General features: G+C 38.7%; 1 gene segment (V, D, J or C); it reads left to right on the top strand.

Annotated features, from left to right (window-relative positions):
* Positions 1-12045: 12045 nt before the first annotated feature.
* On the top strand, positions 12046-12550 carry LOC114635664. The segment is given in 2 exon segments: positions 12046-12142; positions 12222-12550. Coding segments are annotated over 2 exon segments (375 nt in total).
* Positions 12551-18615: the final 6065 nt, after the last annotated feature.

Genomic DNA, 18615 nt, shown 5'->3' with positions numbered 1-18615 from the left:
AGTGATATGTATTTGTTAGTCTCTCAGGTGTAGAAAATCTTAAGGAACAATTTGAATTGAGAAAAACACACTTTTAATAGTTGAGCTAGTGATCTGACTAGCACTGGCTCTAGTGACCCTACTGACACTGAACTGGTGATAATTAATTTTTTTATACATTTTGCCATCAGCTTCCTGATATGACTTAATAAAATTTACTGATAAAAAATGTGGATTGTGAGGATTTATCTTAGAAGTGACTGACTGTTTTTATATAAAAGTTTAGATGTATGATTCATTAATGTTTGTTAAATAATACTTTTCAGGCAAAATAATAAAACAACTCCTACAGCTTTCCATTAAAAATTACAAATTACATTCCATTACAAATTACAACTTTTCATTAAGAAAAACTGACTGATATGATTACTTTCTTGTGCACACTTTGTTACTTTATAACAGGTTGCTCAGTTATGACTGTATGTGTTTTCATAGAAATAATTTGGTTTTTTTTTATCCTGCAGTATATAAAAATTTTCATATGAACTTATTGGGAAATAGAAAAGAAAAACAGAATGCAATCACATGATAATTTCTATATTGCTTTAAAATTTGCTGGGATATATAAGCTGTTGAAAAAAATGATTGACTGTGTTTGCTTATAGCAGCTTCCTCATTGTATCTTGCTGAAGTTCTCTTCACCCATTTTCTGTGTGTGTTTGTGAGTTTGTGTGTGTCTCCAAATGTGTATGTGTATGCTTGTGTGTATGTGTGTGTGTATGTGTGTATGATTTGTCCTCCCATTTCTGTTTTGTCATTTTCAAATTACTTTTCCAATCCCCAAGGAATTGTTTTCCCGTAAGGCCCCTTTCAGCTCCCAAACGATTTTTTTGTCATGCTCCAGGGAGCATTCTCCAGATTCCCAGCTAATCTTCAAGTACAATTATCCCCTCAGTTTACACAGAATGTCAAAGCTGCTCTTTGAGACAGGTGGTGTAGAACATGCAGGTTTCTAAAGAACCAGGTGGGTTCTGCAAGTCCTTGTGGATCTGATGAGCTGAAGGGTATAGCATGGAATGAAACTTGGCCACTGAATGTTTTAACAAAGTCACAGAAGATCTGAAAGTACTTATGTGATGATGAGAATCAGGCTTCTGTGATTGATTGGAAGAGCTGCCTTAGAAGACCTAAAAGCTAAAGTCTGGTCTTCAAAATATTTCATTGTTCAAATACAATCAGATATCAAATATATATATAATTTTTCAGGATCAATTTTGAACATTATGCCTAATATACTCTACCACAGATATATATCCTCAGCCACATTTTAATAAATCAATTTATTGCAAACATTCAGTATTCAATGAACTTTGAACACCATCTCTCTGTCTCTGTCTATGTCTCAGTCTCTGTGTCTCTCAGTCTCTGTCTCTCTCTCTCTCTCTCTCTCTCTCTCTCTCTCTCTCTGGTTTTTCAAAACTGATTCTTAAAAAACAGGGCTTCTCTGTATAGTACTGGCTGTGTTGGAACTCTCCTCTTGGACTAAGCTGCTCTCAAACTCATAGAGGACCAACTTCCCTCACCACACCGAGCAAATATCACTTCTCATATAATTATATTTTAGGTTTTCTTAATTTTATACTTTAAAGTTCTTGGCTATCATGTATTGGTGGAAATGAATGCATGCCTTCTAGCATGCAAAAATACACTAGCAATTAAGCTACATCCCCAGGACAATAAGAAATAATTTGATATTATAAATGGCACTTTGGACCTTATATATTTTATGGCATCTACATCATTATTTCCTTCTCTAAGGCTTCTGCTCTTGAGCTCATGATATAACAAGAAGACATGCAGATAATTTCATCTCTTCTCATGAAATCAGCCCTGAACCCTGTTACTCTGACAGAAGTACAAAGATCTGAACTCAGAAGTCTTCCCATTGAGAGATCAATAAGAGCACAGGCCATCGGTATGGCATTGGGACTGAGATGGATTTTCCTTGTTTCCCTTTAAAAAGGTAATTAAGAGATAAAAAGCATATACTGAGAGTGTGAGTAGATTTGAGTGAGAGGGACCATGGGTAATTTTGACCCTTGATTAACAAGATTATCTATTTGAGTTTTCTAGTGTGGGGTGCTGGAAGAGGCAGGAGGAGGCTTGATATAGCCTGGAAATTCCCTAAAACTATCCTATGTCACCTCGGAGTTCCCTTTCTATAACTACTGGATAGAATGGATCTCTCACTCTCCAATAAAGGGACCTGAGTTCGTTGCTCTAATTGCCACAAAAACTCATAATTATGCAACTTATGATAAGAGTCTGTGAAAGGCAGATACATCATCTCAAGAGATGATTCCAAAAGTAGGGCCTACCTGCAGATAAACAGCTTAACAGACAAAGATGCTAACATATATTACTGTGCAAGAGAGACACAGTGAAGGACCATCTGTGTAAACCCAGACATAAACCTTCCTCGAAGAGCACTGAGAAGCAGCTGACAGCACAAAGCACACACAAAGGATGGGTACAGAGCAGCAATAGGAGGAAACATAACTGGGTATTGGTTTTTGGGGTCTCAGCTGTCACTTCTCATTTCTAAGAATGTTCTCTACATTACAGCCTGCTGCATCTGTAAAAATGGAGTTCTGTTTTGCCATAGGTTAAAATGTATTTGCCCCTGAGTCTAATATAAAACTACATCCAAAAATATCACCTCCACTTGCAGAAATGATTCCGTTGATGTCACCAGAATTGAATGCTTAGGAGGGTAAACAACATTGATGATGTTTCTCCATCACACAATTCAATGAAACCCTAGTGTTATCATGATAAGAACAGTGATTTTGATAAGGGAAACCACAAGAATGGTGCAATTTCACTCATGGACATTATACATTCTAGCAAATCATAAGTCTTTTTGGTATCCCTGAGAACAGTGCACCTCAGGAACAGATCAGACACATCTACATTTCTTATTGATTCAGTTAAGTAACCTAGAATGTTTATTACCATATCTCCAATATTCATCTAACTTCTGACATTTTCTATACATACAGACATGAGTTATATTAAATTGAACTGAGGCTCAGAATGTACCTACATGGACACTAGAAAAAGGTTGTCAGTGAATGAAAAAGTCAAGTATTTTTAATAACTGAACGGTTCTGGGTATGATGAAGAAGAAATTTTATTGGAGATATGTTAGATAGCCTAGTCAGAGTCAGGGGCATCTGGAAGAGTTCAGAGTGGACATATCCCTGAACCAAGTGTGGAGAGGGAGAAGAGAAAAGGAAGGGAACCAATGTAGCAACCACTATGCCTGACCAAAGGAAAGAAAAAAGTGACCAGATAAAGAAGATACATGGAATACATTGAGAAGCACATTTTGGTAGATAGAAGGCCAGGCCCAGGGCTTAAAAATTTAAAGGTTTGTGGTGGTATATGCCAGCAAGGGGGACCCTGTATCTGAAAGGAGTGCTGGCTGCATGGAAACCTGAATGTTATTGTATGCTTTGATACATTGGTACCTTGGCCACTTGTCCCAGGTTTGAAACCTAACACTTGGGAAACAGTCATGCCCTATTTTCCTGATTCCCTGGAGGATCAAGTCTCAACATCACTAGAAACATCCTCTCCCAGTGAGGCCAAACAAGGCAGTCCTCTGCTGCATATATCTTGGCAGCCAAGAACTTGCCTGTGTATGCTCTTTGGTTGGTGACATAGTCTCTGGAAGCTTCCAGGGGTCCAGGAGTTCATTCTTTTAGTTTTCCTGTGAGGTTGCCATCCCTACCAGGTCCATTAATCCTTCCTTTAGTCTTCTACAGGGTTCCTTGATCTCAGTCCAATAGTGGGCTAAAAATATCAGCATATGTATCAGTCTGGAATTGGTAGAGATCCTGAAAGGTCAGCCATGCTAGACTGCTATCTGCAATCACAACACGGTATCCGTAATAGTCTCAGGGTTTGGTGTGCACCCATGGGGTGGATCCCAAGTAGTTTCTATAACTGAATGTCCTTTCCTTCAATCTCTCTATATTTTTGTCCTTTCATTTCTTTTAGACAGGAACAATTCTGTCTCAAATTTTTTCAATATATGTAGGTTTCCATATTCCTCCACTGGGGTCTTGTCTACACACTGGAGGTGGTCTCTTCAGGTTCAGTCTCCTCACTGTTGGGCATTTCTGCTAAGGTTATCCCCATTGAATCGTGGGAGATTCTCACATTCAATTCTTCTGCTTCTTCTGGTACTCTGACTCACTGAGCTTCTTTTCTGTATTTCCCCATACCTGATCCTTTCCTACTTTTACTCTCACCCTTTCCTCTTTCATCCAGGTCCCTCCTTCTGCTTCCCCAGATAATTTTGTTCCACCTTTTAAATGGGATTGAAATATGCTCAATTAAGCCTTCCTTCTTGTTAAATGTCTTATGGTATGTGAGTTGTGTCATGGGTATTCTGTAATTTTGGATAATATTTCTTATCACTGAGTACATACCATGCATGACATTTTGAGTCTGGGTTACCTGACTCAGGATGATATTTTCTAGCTCCATTAATTTGTCTGCAAACTTCATTTTGTCCTCATTTTTAATAGCTGAGTAGCATTCCATTATGTAAATGAACCACATCTTTGTATCTATTCTTCATTTAAGGAACATCTAGGTTGTTTTCTGATTTTGTCTATTAGGGAAACTGCAGCTATGAACATAGTGGAACAGTTGTACTTGTAGTGTAGTGGGAAATCTTTTCAGTTGTTCCTGCTTTTGTCTATTACTAATAATGCTGAACATAGCAGAGCAGGTGTCCATGTAGTGTGATGAAACATTTTTGGGGGTATATAGTTCTCTATTCTGCTGACAAAACTTATATATCTCATAGAATCTCGAATAGCAGAGTTGGTACCTAACTAGAGCTTTCATGCCTACTGGCTAGTACTCTTAGTACTGAAATTTACTTTGCATGATAGATATCAGAAAATAAATCTAAATTTAACCCAGCTTTAAATATTTAAATTTGTAAGAGTGTCATGTCTCCATGATATCATGGTAAAATAGTTACAAAAATGTTATGCAGATAAACAGCCGAATTTAAGGTCCATTTTATGGATGTATTCTAGTCCTTACAGTACATGGATGATCAAAACCCAATATAGACCGTGGACACAGGGGAAAATCAATTACTATTATTCTGCTAATATATCATAGAAGTAAAATGGATTTCAGATATCATGCTATGTTCAGAGAACTTTGTTTCCCTCAAGACTCATTTGTGAAGACTATCTCAGAAAAAGAAGGGAATAATATAGATACCCACATTTGAACAATATCCAGAGAATAAAAGAACTTCTAAACTTCAATTCTGAATGAGATGATTTAATTAAATCTCTCCTATCTGAACTCTGCTTCTGTTTGAATCATCTGGTGGACAGAGTCTCTCAGATGCTAGCCATACAAGACTCCTGTCTATAAGCATAGGAAAATATCCTTAATAGTGTCAAGGAATGGTGCTTGCCCATGTGATGTATCTCAAATTGTGCTGGTTATTGGATGGACATTTCTCCAGTCTTTGTTACATCACACATGCCTACATTTCTTGAATACAGGATAAATTGAGGGTTCAAAGTTCTTGCATGGGTTGGTCTTTCTACTACCCCACTAGACTTTCTTCCTGACTCCAGGAGGTATCCTCTTCAGGTTCCATATCCTCCATGTAAAGTGATAAAGCTAGGAAAACTCAAATGATTCTTGGGTGCCTCCAGGTCTCAGTCTCATCCTGGAGATGCACCCCTCTTCCTAACCACTGTCAGTTGCAGATTTCCATTCATTCTCATGGTCTTCTGGTCATCTCTTCTGTCCTTCCCAACACCTTACCTTGAATCCCTAATTTCTTATTCCAACCCCCTCCCAGTTCCCTCCCTCCCTCTGATTCTTATGACTATTTTATTCTACTTTCTAAATGACATTCAATCATCATACATAGTGTTTTTCTTATTGTTTACCTTCTTTGTATATATGGAGTATGACATGGTACTTGTATTTTATAGCAAATATCCACTTATCTCAGTATATACCATGCATGTCTTTCTCGGAAAGGGTTACCTCACTTGGAATGAAATTCCCATGTTCTAGCCATTTGCCTTCAAAATTGATGATGTCTTTGCTTTTAATAACTGAGTAGTTTTCCATTCCATTCATTATTCTGTTGAGGGACATCAAGGTAGAGAGGGTTGTCTGTGGTAAAAAACCTCATAAAATCAAATTTTTTTGTGTGTCACAAATGTGTAACTAAATAACAAGTAAGTATTGCATTCTTTCAAAGATCTTCAGTATTACTTCTCTCTACTGTTCTAGGCATTCTTGTGCTTAATGCTTTCAAATCAGATCTCTGATTATATGGTAGTAGGAAATGCAATCAAAATGTCCCTGTGCTAATAAAAATCTGTCTAGCCCTTACCCTGAAGCTCTGGCAGAGGATGGAAGCCTTGGATTCCAAGGTATTTTTATTCTTTGATAGGAATGAGAACAGATAACTCAGCATGGCATTGGATCTAATATGAAATTTCCTTGGTTATTTATAAAAATTGAAATTTAAATGTTCTTTTGAGAATTTCTCAAATAAATAGTGTACACATCATTTTCCCCACACAGATTTCTCTCATATATATCTTTCACTTACTCTCAAATGCATGATTTCCTTACCATTAATTGTAATTTTTACATGTGTCTATATTTTTGTGTGTATGTTGTATATATATTGAGCCCAGTTATAGTTATGCTTATGTCCCTGAGTTTAGAGCAGTATACTTGCATTTGAATAAGTCATAAGGGAGCTTAAACTTGAAGAAACTGAAGCTCTGCCTTCTGTAGCATTCTAGGCGCTGGTTGACTAAAATTCACTGTTACTGCTATTCTTAATAACCATCCCACAGTACTGGCATCACCAATACACTGCGTTTGTCCACTGAAACTAGGCTTAAACATTAGCCTCTCACAGGCCCTTTTCATACTTTCAAGCCTGAGCTTCTTTGCATGTTTCTTTAATTCATGGTCTGTCATCTGTAGCTGAGGCTAAACCTTCAACAATAGCCATCCCTTGCCTTTCACAGTGCCAACCCTACCTGCTTTCATTTACCACTTCATAACTTCAAAGCAAGTACTAGCTGGGTAATTCTTACACATTACCAAGTCCTGCTGCAGCAGGAGGTATAACCTTGGGCAACTATGGAACATAGATTATTTCTGCCATCAAAGATCAGAAAACAATTTCCAGATTTCACCTCAATGATGTTGGTCTCTTAACAATAGCTAATTTCTTAGCTCCAACTAACAAGAAACATTTAACTCTGTAGTCTCTACTATTTTTGACTCTAAAACCAAGGCAAAATGGCTGAAGTTGCTGAGTTCTGCTGCTTTCTGGAGCTGGAACATGGCCCACTTCTTCTCCTGCATTATCACCAACTCCCTGCTTTTCATCTCCTTCACTGCCCAAGTTTGGCTGTTCTGGTACTTGTTCTGTAGATTTACCTAGAAATCAGAGGTCCAAATCCTCTGACTACAGGAACCTGGGATCAAAGGCTTGTAACACACTGACTGAGGTTAAGATTTTCTCAACTTGCAACCTGCTCTAAACCAAGCTGGTCTTAACCTCAGAGACCTGTTGTCTTTGTCTCCTGGTATTAAAGATATGTACCACTATTCTTGGGCCTATGTTTAGCTTAGATGGATATTGTCCCGATGTTACTATTCCCTTAATCTATTTATCTCCCTGAACATAGGATTCATGATACCAATCTCCATATCACTTCCTGGAGTCCCTCTATTACTTGAACCATGCATTTTATATTTTTCTCTCCGTAGCTTGCTCCTTTTTATTAAAACACTCATCGCAAGCCTGAATCAGAAAATACAGTCTCTGGTAGGATCTTTTGAGACTTCCTGTATTGATACAATTAAAATGAATCTCTTTACCTTTGTCTCAGGAAGACTCTTAAGATGAGGAGAACAAAAGCCACATTTTTGACCAAAATACCAGAAAACAGTCTCTAAGTCACATACTGAAATTCTTCTCCATGGAAGTCACATGGCCCAGGTTTGCACAGTTCAAGTCATTCTCAGCAATAAAGTCTTCTATATTCTTCCTAGGTTATCCCATTATGCCATACATAAAACATTCCGCTACTTTCCAAATCCAAAACCCTAAATCCACATTCTTCCAAACAAAAGCATAGCCAGACCTGTGCGGGGCGCGCGTGTAGTGGTCTCGCCGGCAAAAAACATACACACACGCGCGCACACACACACATCACACACACGCCAGAATCCTTCCGTATGAACACGTTTATTTCCCCAAAACCAAGATGGTGGAAGAAGAAGACGAGAAGGCGTGGGAAAGCACTGCCTATATACCCCAGAGCGGGGTATTCACCCCCTGATTGGCTGCTTACTCGTAGCGCGCCAAACGCCGTGGGATGGGCTTAGTTTTGGCGGGCTTACCATGGCACATGTGCAGTTTACTTGGTACTAGGAAGAATTACGGGCGACAGCGCCACCTAGCGATGGCGGACTTTGTCAGCTCTCGTGGCGGCTCCCAACACAGACCTATCACAGAAATACCCAGTCTGTGATATCTACTTCTGCCTTAGTTAGGTTTCCGTTGCTATGAAAATACACCATGGCCAAGGCAACCTATATAAGGAAAACAGGTAATTGAGGCTGGCTTATAGGCTCAGAGGTAAAGTCCATTATCATCAAGGTGGGCATCTGGCATCATACAGGCAGACATGCTTCAGGAGGAGCTGAGAGTTCTACATCTTCATCTGAAGGCTACTAGGAAAAAAACTTGATCTCCAAAAAGGGTCTCGTTGCCTACCCTCACAATGACACACTTCCTCCCATGAGAGCATACCTTCTCTAACATGGCATTACTTCCCTATATTGGTACTTCTTGGTGCAAACATATTCAAACAACACAAGGTACAATATGAAATTCCATGTATTTAGCATCTCTATCCTAAGCTGAAGACACAATCACATAGTATCCTGGTTCTCTAGATCTTGTGAACTTTATGTGACCTCTTCCAGAATTTTCTGTGAATTGTAGGTATAAGGTTTGCATTTAACAACTGTAGTTGAGAATCCCAGAGTCACTTTTTTCTTAACTATTTCTCTGATATGAATCCCCGAGATAGTCCCCATCTCGAACTGAAAAACAGAAGTTTCACTGATGATGGCCTGTGGGATTTTATCTGAGATTTTAATGATAGTCTTTAGAATATAATTAAAAACTATATTTCTTTTATGGTTAACATCATAGAAGTTCAAAATGTTTTTCTCTGTGCTGCTGTTTACATTTTTTGCTTTGTTAATATGCAACTACCTTTTTTGAGTATAAAACCAATCTATGACTATATTTGAGGCTGATTTGATAAGACTGAATCCATTTTCAAAAATTCTCAGTTATTCAAGTGTTTAATTATAGATAGCTTAGTAACATATGCAAAAAGTGCCTACTACAGTTTTGCTAAAGAAACATAGCAATAAGGTAACATTTATGGGATACAGACCTAAACAGATAATTCTCAACAAAGGAAACTGTAATGGCCAAGAAGCACTTAAAGAAATGTTTTATGTCCCTTAGTCATCAGTGAAATGCAAATCAAATCAACCTTCAGATTCTACTTTACATGAATCATTATGGCTAAGATCAAAAATTCCAGAGACATCACATTACAGAAAGGCTGTGGAAAATGGTGAACACTCTTCCATACCTGGTGGTATTTCAAACTCTTGTCTTCAACCTTGTGTTTCATCAGAAAATTGGAAATAGTTCTACCTGAACACAGCTATACCACTCCACAATATTAAAAATACACATATTCTACTATGTTCTTAGCAGCCTTATTCATAGTAGCCAGAAACTGGAAACAACTTTAATGTCCCTCAGTTGAAGAATGGGCAGAGAAAATGTATTTCCTTTACACTGTGGAGTACTATTCAGCTATTAAAAATAAGAACATCATGAATTATCTGGCAAATGAATGGAACTAGAAAATACATCCTGAGTGATAGAACCCAAACACCAAAGATAGTGAATGGTAAATAGTCACTGAAATGTGGGTATCAGCCAAAAAGCCAGACCTGCCCCACAGCAACAGTATCTGGCAAAGGCTACATCTAAATATATCCAGTAGGTCTCCTATTTTGTTTGTCCCGAGAAGCCACCTATGGTTGTGGCATCCAAGTATCAATGGCAGAAAAAATCATGAAGACATATTTTGTTGCATGATCAAAAAAAATTAGAAAATTATGAATTCTGCAACTTCATCTTCCCCAAGTCCAAATCAATGTTGAGGCTTTAAGACAGAGACTTTTTGGCTGATAAAGAATGTACACGATTCAATCATGGTTCTTTGACAATAATGGAGGGAGCCTTCACATAATTCAGGTTCTCATTCATACAGCAGGGGATGCTAAATTTCCATAGTTTCATTTATATCATTCAGCAGGTGCATAGAAGGCCAGAAAGCACTTTCTATCAGGCTAGCTTTCCTCTTCCATACCAGTATGCAGAACAAACTGCCAATGTAACCAGCGATTGTTGACTTCCTTTGTCATACAGCCTGTGTGTTATCAGAACATGAACAGTGTAGTCAAATGTCTGGTCTGAATGCACAGAACAGTTGTACTTATTTCATCAATTGCCTCTCTCATTCCCAGAATTTTTGTTCTGCCGCCTATAGTAATTGTCTATCCTTAATCCACACAATCAGTACAGATTACAGTCCACATTAAACATCACTGTACCACTTTAAGTCAAATACAAGATTCTTTTAATATCAGTCCTGTCCTTAATCCTTCTTCTGATCATAGTATGTTACTTTCACACTGTACTGTTGCTTTTTGTGTCTTATCATGAGCACTGATGGAAAAGTATTAAATATGGAAAGTAAGCAGAATTAGATTCCTCAAATGATGCATAGTCTCATTAAGATTGGAGCATAAAAGAGCAGAATTAATCTTAAAATGAGAAAAAGGTTTTTCATGAGATTACTAAATACACAGATCTGTGCTGGAGTTTCATGCTAGAGCATCAAGGTTGTCAGTTACAAAACTGCATGAAGCCAATAAGAATTTTCATATTAGTGTATGATTTTTTTCACATATGTTGATCTACTATTAAGGTATACTTTCTTTTCAGATAATTATTATTTTAATTATGTTTCTGAGTCATTGTGTAGGTATTTTCACATGAGTGCAATGCCTAAGATTATTGCAGGGGATGGCTATCCAGGAGTGGGTGTTATATGTAGTTGTGCTACCTAGTTTTAGTCTAATAAATAAAGCTAAGGTCCTAAGAAAGGCAGTATATATGCTTAGCCATTGATCCATCTCATGATATCTTTAAACTATTTTTATAACATCTGCTTACCCATTTTTACTATAATGATTTTTGTTTTATATTAATATAAGTAGTTTACTTCCATGAAAACTCTTCACTTACCCCATTGTACTTTTTCAAAGTTTTAACGTTTCCTACATGATTAACTTAAACTGAAATCACACATTTCATAATTTTTAAAAAGAAATATATTTTAGCACTACAAATTTCATCAGGAAAGTTCAGGCACTGGTACAGGAGTACAGAGGACCATAAAAATTCAGGAACAGAATCTGTTTAGACTCTGTAGGGAAGAAAGAACAGGTACAAAAGTCTCAGTATGCAGAGTGTAGTATTTACTGGAAAGGATGAAATCACTGAGTCTGAGCATCAAGCAGGATAGTTACCTAATGTGTGGTTGCCATAGGCCACTGTTACTGTGTTATATATATATACGGCTTGGGATTAAGCAGTGAAATTCTGAGGTGCATGATTGAGAACTTCAGGGTAAGAACCCACCTGAATTACAGGATTTAATGCATAGGCCCTGCTACCTAAGTTCAGGGATCCTTATATATCTGATTGTGTATCCGGTTTTGCTCATTATGACTTAGGGAAACCAGTCATATGCAAATCATTAGAAGAATTTAGAGTAGAAATCTGAGGCTCACCTCACATACCAGCATTGGAGTGCCCAGTTAGTTTCAAAGAAGCACTGAGTCAGGGTCTGAGACATCATGGACTGGGTTTGGAACTTGCTATTCCTGATGGCAGCAACCCAAAGTAAGACATCAGAAACAAATGCTTCAATGGGAACTGAGTCAGTTCCATGAATCCTCAACTCCCTGTGTTCTCTCTGCAGGTGGCCAAGCACAGATCCAGTTGGTACAATCTGGACCTGACCTGAAACCGCCTGGAGATACAGTGAAGGTCTCCTGCAAGGCTTCTGGCTATACCTTCACAGATTATCCAATGCACTGGGTTAAACAGGCTCCAGGAAAGGGCTTGAAGTGGATGGGATGGATCAACACCTACACTGGAGAGCCAACATATGCTGATGACTTCAAAGAACGATTTGCCTTCTCTTTGGAAACCTCTGTCAGCACTGCATATATGCAGATCAGCAACCTCAAAACTGAGGACACGGCTACATATTTCTGTGCAAGACACAGTGTGAAAACCACATCCTGAGGGTGTCAGAAAACATGAGTTGAAGGTGGTTAAGCTGGTCCCAGAGAAAAACAGAGAAATACCTTCTCTCTTTATTTTTGACTACAATTAAGAAACTACCGATGTTAGATAAAAATTTGATATATGATCAGCCACAGAATGTTCTCAACGGTGTTATGACAGACCAGCTTTATGAAAGGGAGGCAGACCATTTCATTGCATCTTTAAATTTGTATATTAATGCTGTTAATGTGACAAACATCAATATACATTTACTAAACTGTTAACAATCAATTCTGAAAATTGTATATGAGAAAGAGTAACATCAAACTCTATCATGCTTTCAGAAATGATGAAAAATCCAGGTTTCAAGAGGCTTATAACAGAGCTTAAGAAGACAGTGAGCACAGCTGTGGTGTGAAATATCACCCTACAAGCAGCTACTATAGGCAACCGATGTCCACAGACAATCCTTCCTGGGTTAGTTCTTTTTACTTGCTTCACAACAAATATAAGTGTTTGCAAATAAATGACACACATGTCCCAGGAAGCGAATATTTGCAGGTTCTCGCTGGTATTTCACAGTTAAAGAAAGAGCAACATTGGCTGGTCAGATCACATGGTGTTCTCAGGAACTAGACCACCAATTCAGGAATGTACAGGGAGGCTATACATGGCTCCAGATGCATATGTAGCAGAGGATAGCCTTGTCTAATATTAGTGGGAGGGAAGGCCTTTGGTCCTAGTGTAGTGGGATGCTGGAGCAGTTGGGCAGGATAGGGTGGGTGACTGGGAGACTACCTCATAGAGGCAAAGGGGTGGGACAGAGGGCAGATGAGGGGTGGGGGGTTGTGTAGGGGTAGCCAGAATGTGTGAAATCATTTAAGATGTAAATGATTAATAAATGATTGATTAATAAAAAGTAAAAAACAAAAACCGTATTTGCAGTAATTAACAATTGATAAATAATAATGCAGTTTCAAGAAAAAAAAAGTTTAGATGTAAAAAGAGAGCCCTACAGCAGAAAAATCTAATTTTCAGTCTTGAATCTGAATTTTTAAATCTTGCAGATCAGACACTGTTGTCAGGTTGCCAGTTTTCAGGATTCAGCCAGGGTTTCATTCATATTAACTGTACATTTCCATTTGTAATCTTAATGATTATGAATATCTTTCAAGATTTCATATCCAGTTGAGTTTATTAAACTGTAAAATATCTTCTTGATGTAGTTAATTATGTATTTTTTAGTCCAAGTTACAAGTTTAATATTTGCCTTCTAAAAACTCTATTCCTGTTTTGAAATTTTACAAAACCCAGACTCATAAACTCTTTGTCAATTGTTTCTCTATTGTGTTTTATTTTTTTGTAGAAAAATGATGAGATATTAACACAGAAATATTCTATTTCATGCCCCCACCATGTGACTGGAGTGTAATTTGAGGAAACGCTATCATAGATTCTACTTTCTCTATATGTGAGATAGCATAACAGTTATCTGATAGAACTTATTTCCAAACAGGAAAATTTTCTGCTAAAGATGATTTCACTTTTTTGTTGGTAAACATTGAGTATGTATCTTGATAGCCATTCACCCAGACTTATACTGAAACATGTTTAAATTATTTTTTTTGCTTGTTTTATTTACATTTCAAATATTATCTCTCTTTCAGGTTCTGCTCCACAAATCCTGCCTCCTATTCCCCTTCTCCCTTGCTTCTATGAGGATGCTCCCCACCTTTCCACTCCCACTGCACCACCATAGCATTTTTCTAAGCTGAGGTATTGAGGCTCCACGGGACAAAGGGCCTCTTCTCCCATTGATGCCAGATAAGACAATTGTTTGCTACAAACACAGCTGCAGACATGGCTCCTTCCATATGTACATTTTCATTTAGTCCCTGGGAGCTCTTGGAGGAGAGGGGTCAGTTGGTTAATATTGTTGATTTTCCTATGTCGTTGCAAAACTGTTCAGCTTCTTCAGTCCTCCTCTAACTACTCTACTGGTGTCCCTGTGCTCAGTTTGGTGGTTGGCTGCCAACATCTACATCTGTATTGTAGAGGTCAGGCTCTGGCAGAGCCAGAGGGAACAGCTCTACCAGGTTCCCATCAACAAGTATGTCTTGGCATCAGCAACAGTGTCTGGGTTTAGTGTCTGAGGCTAGGATGGATCCCTATGTATGGCATTCTCTACATGGCTTTTCTTTCAGTCTCTGTTCCACTCTTTGTTCCTGCATTTCTTTAAGACAGGAATAATTCTGGGTTAATGTTTTTGAGATGGGTACATGGCCCCATCCCTCTACCAGGGGCTGTACCTATCCTCTGGATATGGTCTCTGTAGGTTCTCTCTCCCCTTTGTTGGAAATTTCAGCTAATGTCAACCAAGTTGGATCCTGGAAGCTTCTTGCTTTCCTGGCAACTGGGACATTCTGGTGGCTACCCCCAGTTCCCCATCACCCACTACTAAAGACAAAGGACACTTTCAACAGGACAAACAAGCAACCTACAGATTGGGAAAAAGTCTTTAACAAGGCTACATCCGATAGATAGCTAATATCCAATATATCTAAATAACTCAAGAAGTTAGACTCGAGAGAACAAAATAACCCTTTTAAAAAGTTGGGTACAGAGCTAAACAAAGAATTCTCAACTGAGGAATCTCAAATCATCAACAAGTAACTAAAGAAATGTTCAACATCCTTAGTTATCAAGGAATACAAATCACAAAGATCAAGAGATTCTACCTCAAGCCAGTCAGAATAGTTAAAATCAAAATTTCAAGTGACAGCAGATGCTGGTGAGGATGTGGAAGAAGAGGAAGATTCATCCATTGCTGGTAGGATTGTAACCTGGTACAACCACTCTAAAAATTTGTCTGGCTGTTGCTCAGAAAGTTGGACAAAGTATTACAGGAGGACCCAGCTATCCCACCTATCCCACTTCTGGGCATATACCCAAAAGATGCTTCAACATAAAGAACAGATACATGCTCCACTATGTTCATAGCCACCTTATTTATAATATCCATAGGCTGGAAACAGCCCAGCTGTCCCTCAACAGAGGAATGGATATAGAAAATGTGGTACATGTACATATTGGTGAGCTACTCAGCTATTAAAAATAATAACTTCCTCAAATGCTAGGCAAATGGATGGAACTAGAAAATATCATGCTGACTGAGGTAACCCAGTCATAAAAGAAGACACAGGTATGTATTCATCGATGAATGGATATTAGGCATCAAGCTGGAAATACTGAAAAATATAACTCACAGATGATATGAAGCTCAGGAAGATGGAAGACCAAAGTGTGGGTGGTTTAGTCCTACTAGAAGGGGGAACAAAATACTCATTCCAGGTATAAGAAGGGAGGGACCTCAGAGGAGGAGAGGAGGAAGAAGGAAACTGGGGGCAGGATCAAGTGTGGGGAGAAGTAAGGTGGATCAGGAAATTAGATTAATTTAAACTACACCAAAATGTTCACCAAAGTGTAAACAAATTGTGACTTAGTTGAAATTATAGGTTGTAGCTGACAATCAGTCTTCAGAGGTCTTTGAGCTTGTCCTAAACCCTTACAGATTTCTATTTTGTTCCTAATACAGAATCATGCTACTTAATGTTTTGTGACTAATGGAGACTGCCACATGTGGTCTTGTAACACTTGCATTTCCCTAGGAAGAATGGATGACCAAAGACTATTGTACCAATACAAGAAAGAGAAATCATGTAAACAAAGTCATCGATAATATAGAAAATATTTTGTGCATGTTAACATGATTTTAACAATCACTCTTTTTAAAATTTATATTTTTAAAGTCCAGTCAAACTTCCCCCTCCCATTAAAACCTCTCACAATTCCTAATCAAATTCCGACTTCCTTAATTTTTTCAAAGAGGATTTTCTCAATCCTTGAGGCCTCATGTATCTAGAGGTTAGGCACATATTCTTCCATTAAGGCCAGACCAGGCAGTCTTCTGCTGGGTATTTTGGGCAACTGGGAAGAGCTGGTATATGCTGCCTTATAGTTGGGTCAGTTTCTGTGAGATCTCAGGAGGCCAGGTTAGTTGACCCTGCTGGTCTTCTTATGGAGCCACTCTCCTCCTCACCTTTCTAGCCTTTCCTTAATTCAAACCCAATGCTCCCCAGCTTCAGCTTAATGTTTAGATGTCAGTATCTACATCTGTCTCAGTCAGCTGCTTGTTTGACCTCTTGGAGGACTTTGACACTAGGCTCTTGTCTATAAGCACACAATAGCAACAGTAATAGGGCTTGGAGACTCCCCTTGAGATGGATTAGAAATTGTGTTGGTCACTGGACCTCATTTCCCACAGTCTCAACTCCATTTTTATCCCTAAAGTTCTTTTAGACAGTAACAATTCTGGGTCAGTGTTTCTGACTGTGGGATGGCAACTCCATCCCTCCACTTTCTAATGGAAGTGGAGTTTACAAGTTCCTTCTCCCAACTCTTGGGCATTTTATTTAAGGTCCTTCTGCTATATGTTTCGGGCACCTTGGAACTGCTGGTATATACTGTTCCCAGAGTGTCTCACCTCCCATGTCTCTGGTACATTCTAGAGGGTTCCTCCAGTTCCCACCTCCTGAAGTGCATACTTCCATTCATTTTGCTGGCCATCCATGCTTCTGTCCTATCTGCTCCCCCAAACCTAATCATGTTCCCCCTTTCCCCTCCCTGTCCCACCTATAAAAAATAAAATGACTAAATTTACTGATGAGTGTAGAAATTACTGTTCTGGGGCATAAGATGCCAAAGAAGCTTATGAAACTGATGTAGATCTTACCATTATGAGACTCAGAACATAACCTAAGTGGGATTCTGTGGTGAAAATTTTAGAGGCTGACACAGCATGGGGGCCCCGGAGGGGCTTCCATGCTGTGGCAGGTCCAAATTTCGGGAGGAATCCTATGGTTCCAGCGGCCTGGAGCCCTTGGCGACTACAGGCCCCGATAACACGAGGAAGTCCTTGGTTCCAAAAAGGTTTATTGTCATGGCATATGGTAGATGGATCTAGGCGTACCTCCCTAAACTCAGGGAAGTCCTGAGCTATATAGGGAGGGAAAAAGGGGGAAGATTGGGGGAGGATCTGGGGGAGGCATGTTTAATTTGCTCTGCCCTCTGGCCTTCATTAGTATGTAAATCCCTAGGGCCCAAGGCCTATAGCCTGGCCTATGTAATTCTATGAAGACCCTGACTGCTTTTCAGGATCCTGGATTCTGGGGGCTCCAAACTCCTGCCAGTTCTCATGCAGAATCACACACAGAGTCTGCAGAGTCTCAGGGTTCGAGGCTCCTGCTCAAACATGACCCAGGATACCCTTACGTAGTCCCAAAGGATTCTCTGGTAGGACAGTGTTTTGGATTCAGAGAATGCCAAGAGGGAGGTGTGGCCAGAGTTAATGTCATATAATAGCAAACAGGATTCACATTTCCATTTTCTCTCTAAGGACTGTTCGCATCAGGCTCAGATCAGAATCAACTGTCCTTTTTTACATATATTTTCTTACTCAACAATTTCAATCATCCATTCTCAAGTTAGCCTTTTTTCAAATATCAAATACACACTCTGACTTGTGGTCTAAGTGTAGGGTTCAGATATTAACAGGGTTATTACTTATTGTTCAGCAGTGTCTCTGACATCGGCTTGGGGAAGTCTAGTGGTATATACTCAGTTTGAGTTTTCTAGGATTCTTCTGCTCTTCTTTATAGTTGTTCTTTTCTGAGAAAAATCAAGTATAAATGACTATTCTGGAGGTAAGAATGTTAATTTTTTCCCTTGGAAATTGGACAGCATTTGTTCTTCAATTTCTGGACTGCAGTTGACCATAAATGTCAAGGAGATTTAGGAAGGGCACATTGTCTTGTACTGTGAGGTTTAGGGAACAGTGTTTAATTCTCTCTTAGCATTATGTATATAATTATTCTTTACTGCAGTCTACTTGGACTTTGTCCAGAATGTACTTTGTCCTATAGGCTTTTGTCTTTCAGTTCCCAATTGCTGTTGCTTCTTAGTGTAAAATAAAAATAATTGCTTACAGTAAATCACTTTGACTTTATTCTGAGTAGAGTGTAAGT

Source organism: Grammomys surdaster, unplaced genomic scaffold, assembly GCF_004785775.1.
Source record: "Grammomys surdaster isolate TR1022 unplaced genomic scaffold, NIH_TR_1.0 115375, whole genome shotgun sequence".
Taxonomy (NCBI): domain Eukaryota; kingdom Metazoa; phylum Chordata; class Mammalia; order Rodentia; family Muridae; genus Grammomys; species Grammomys surdaster.
Note: the sequence above shows the minus strand (reverse complement) of the source record. Positions and strands in the feature narration are given on the sequence as shown.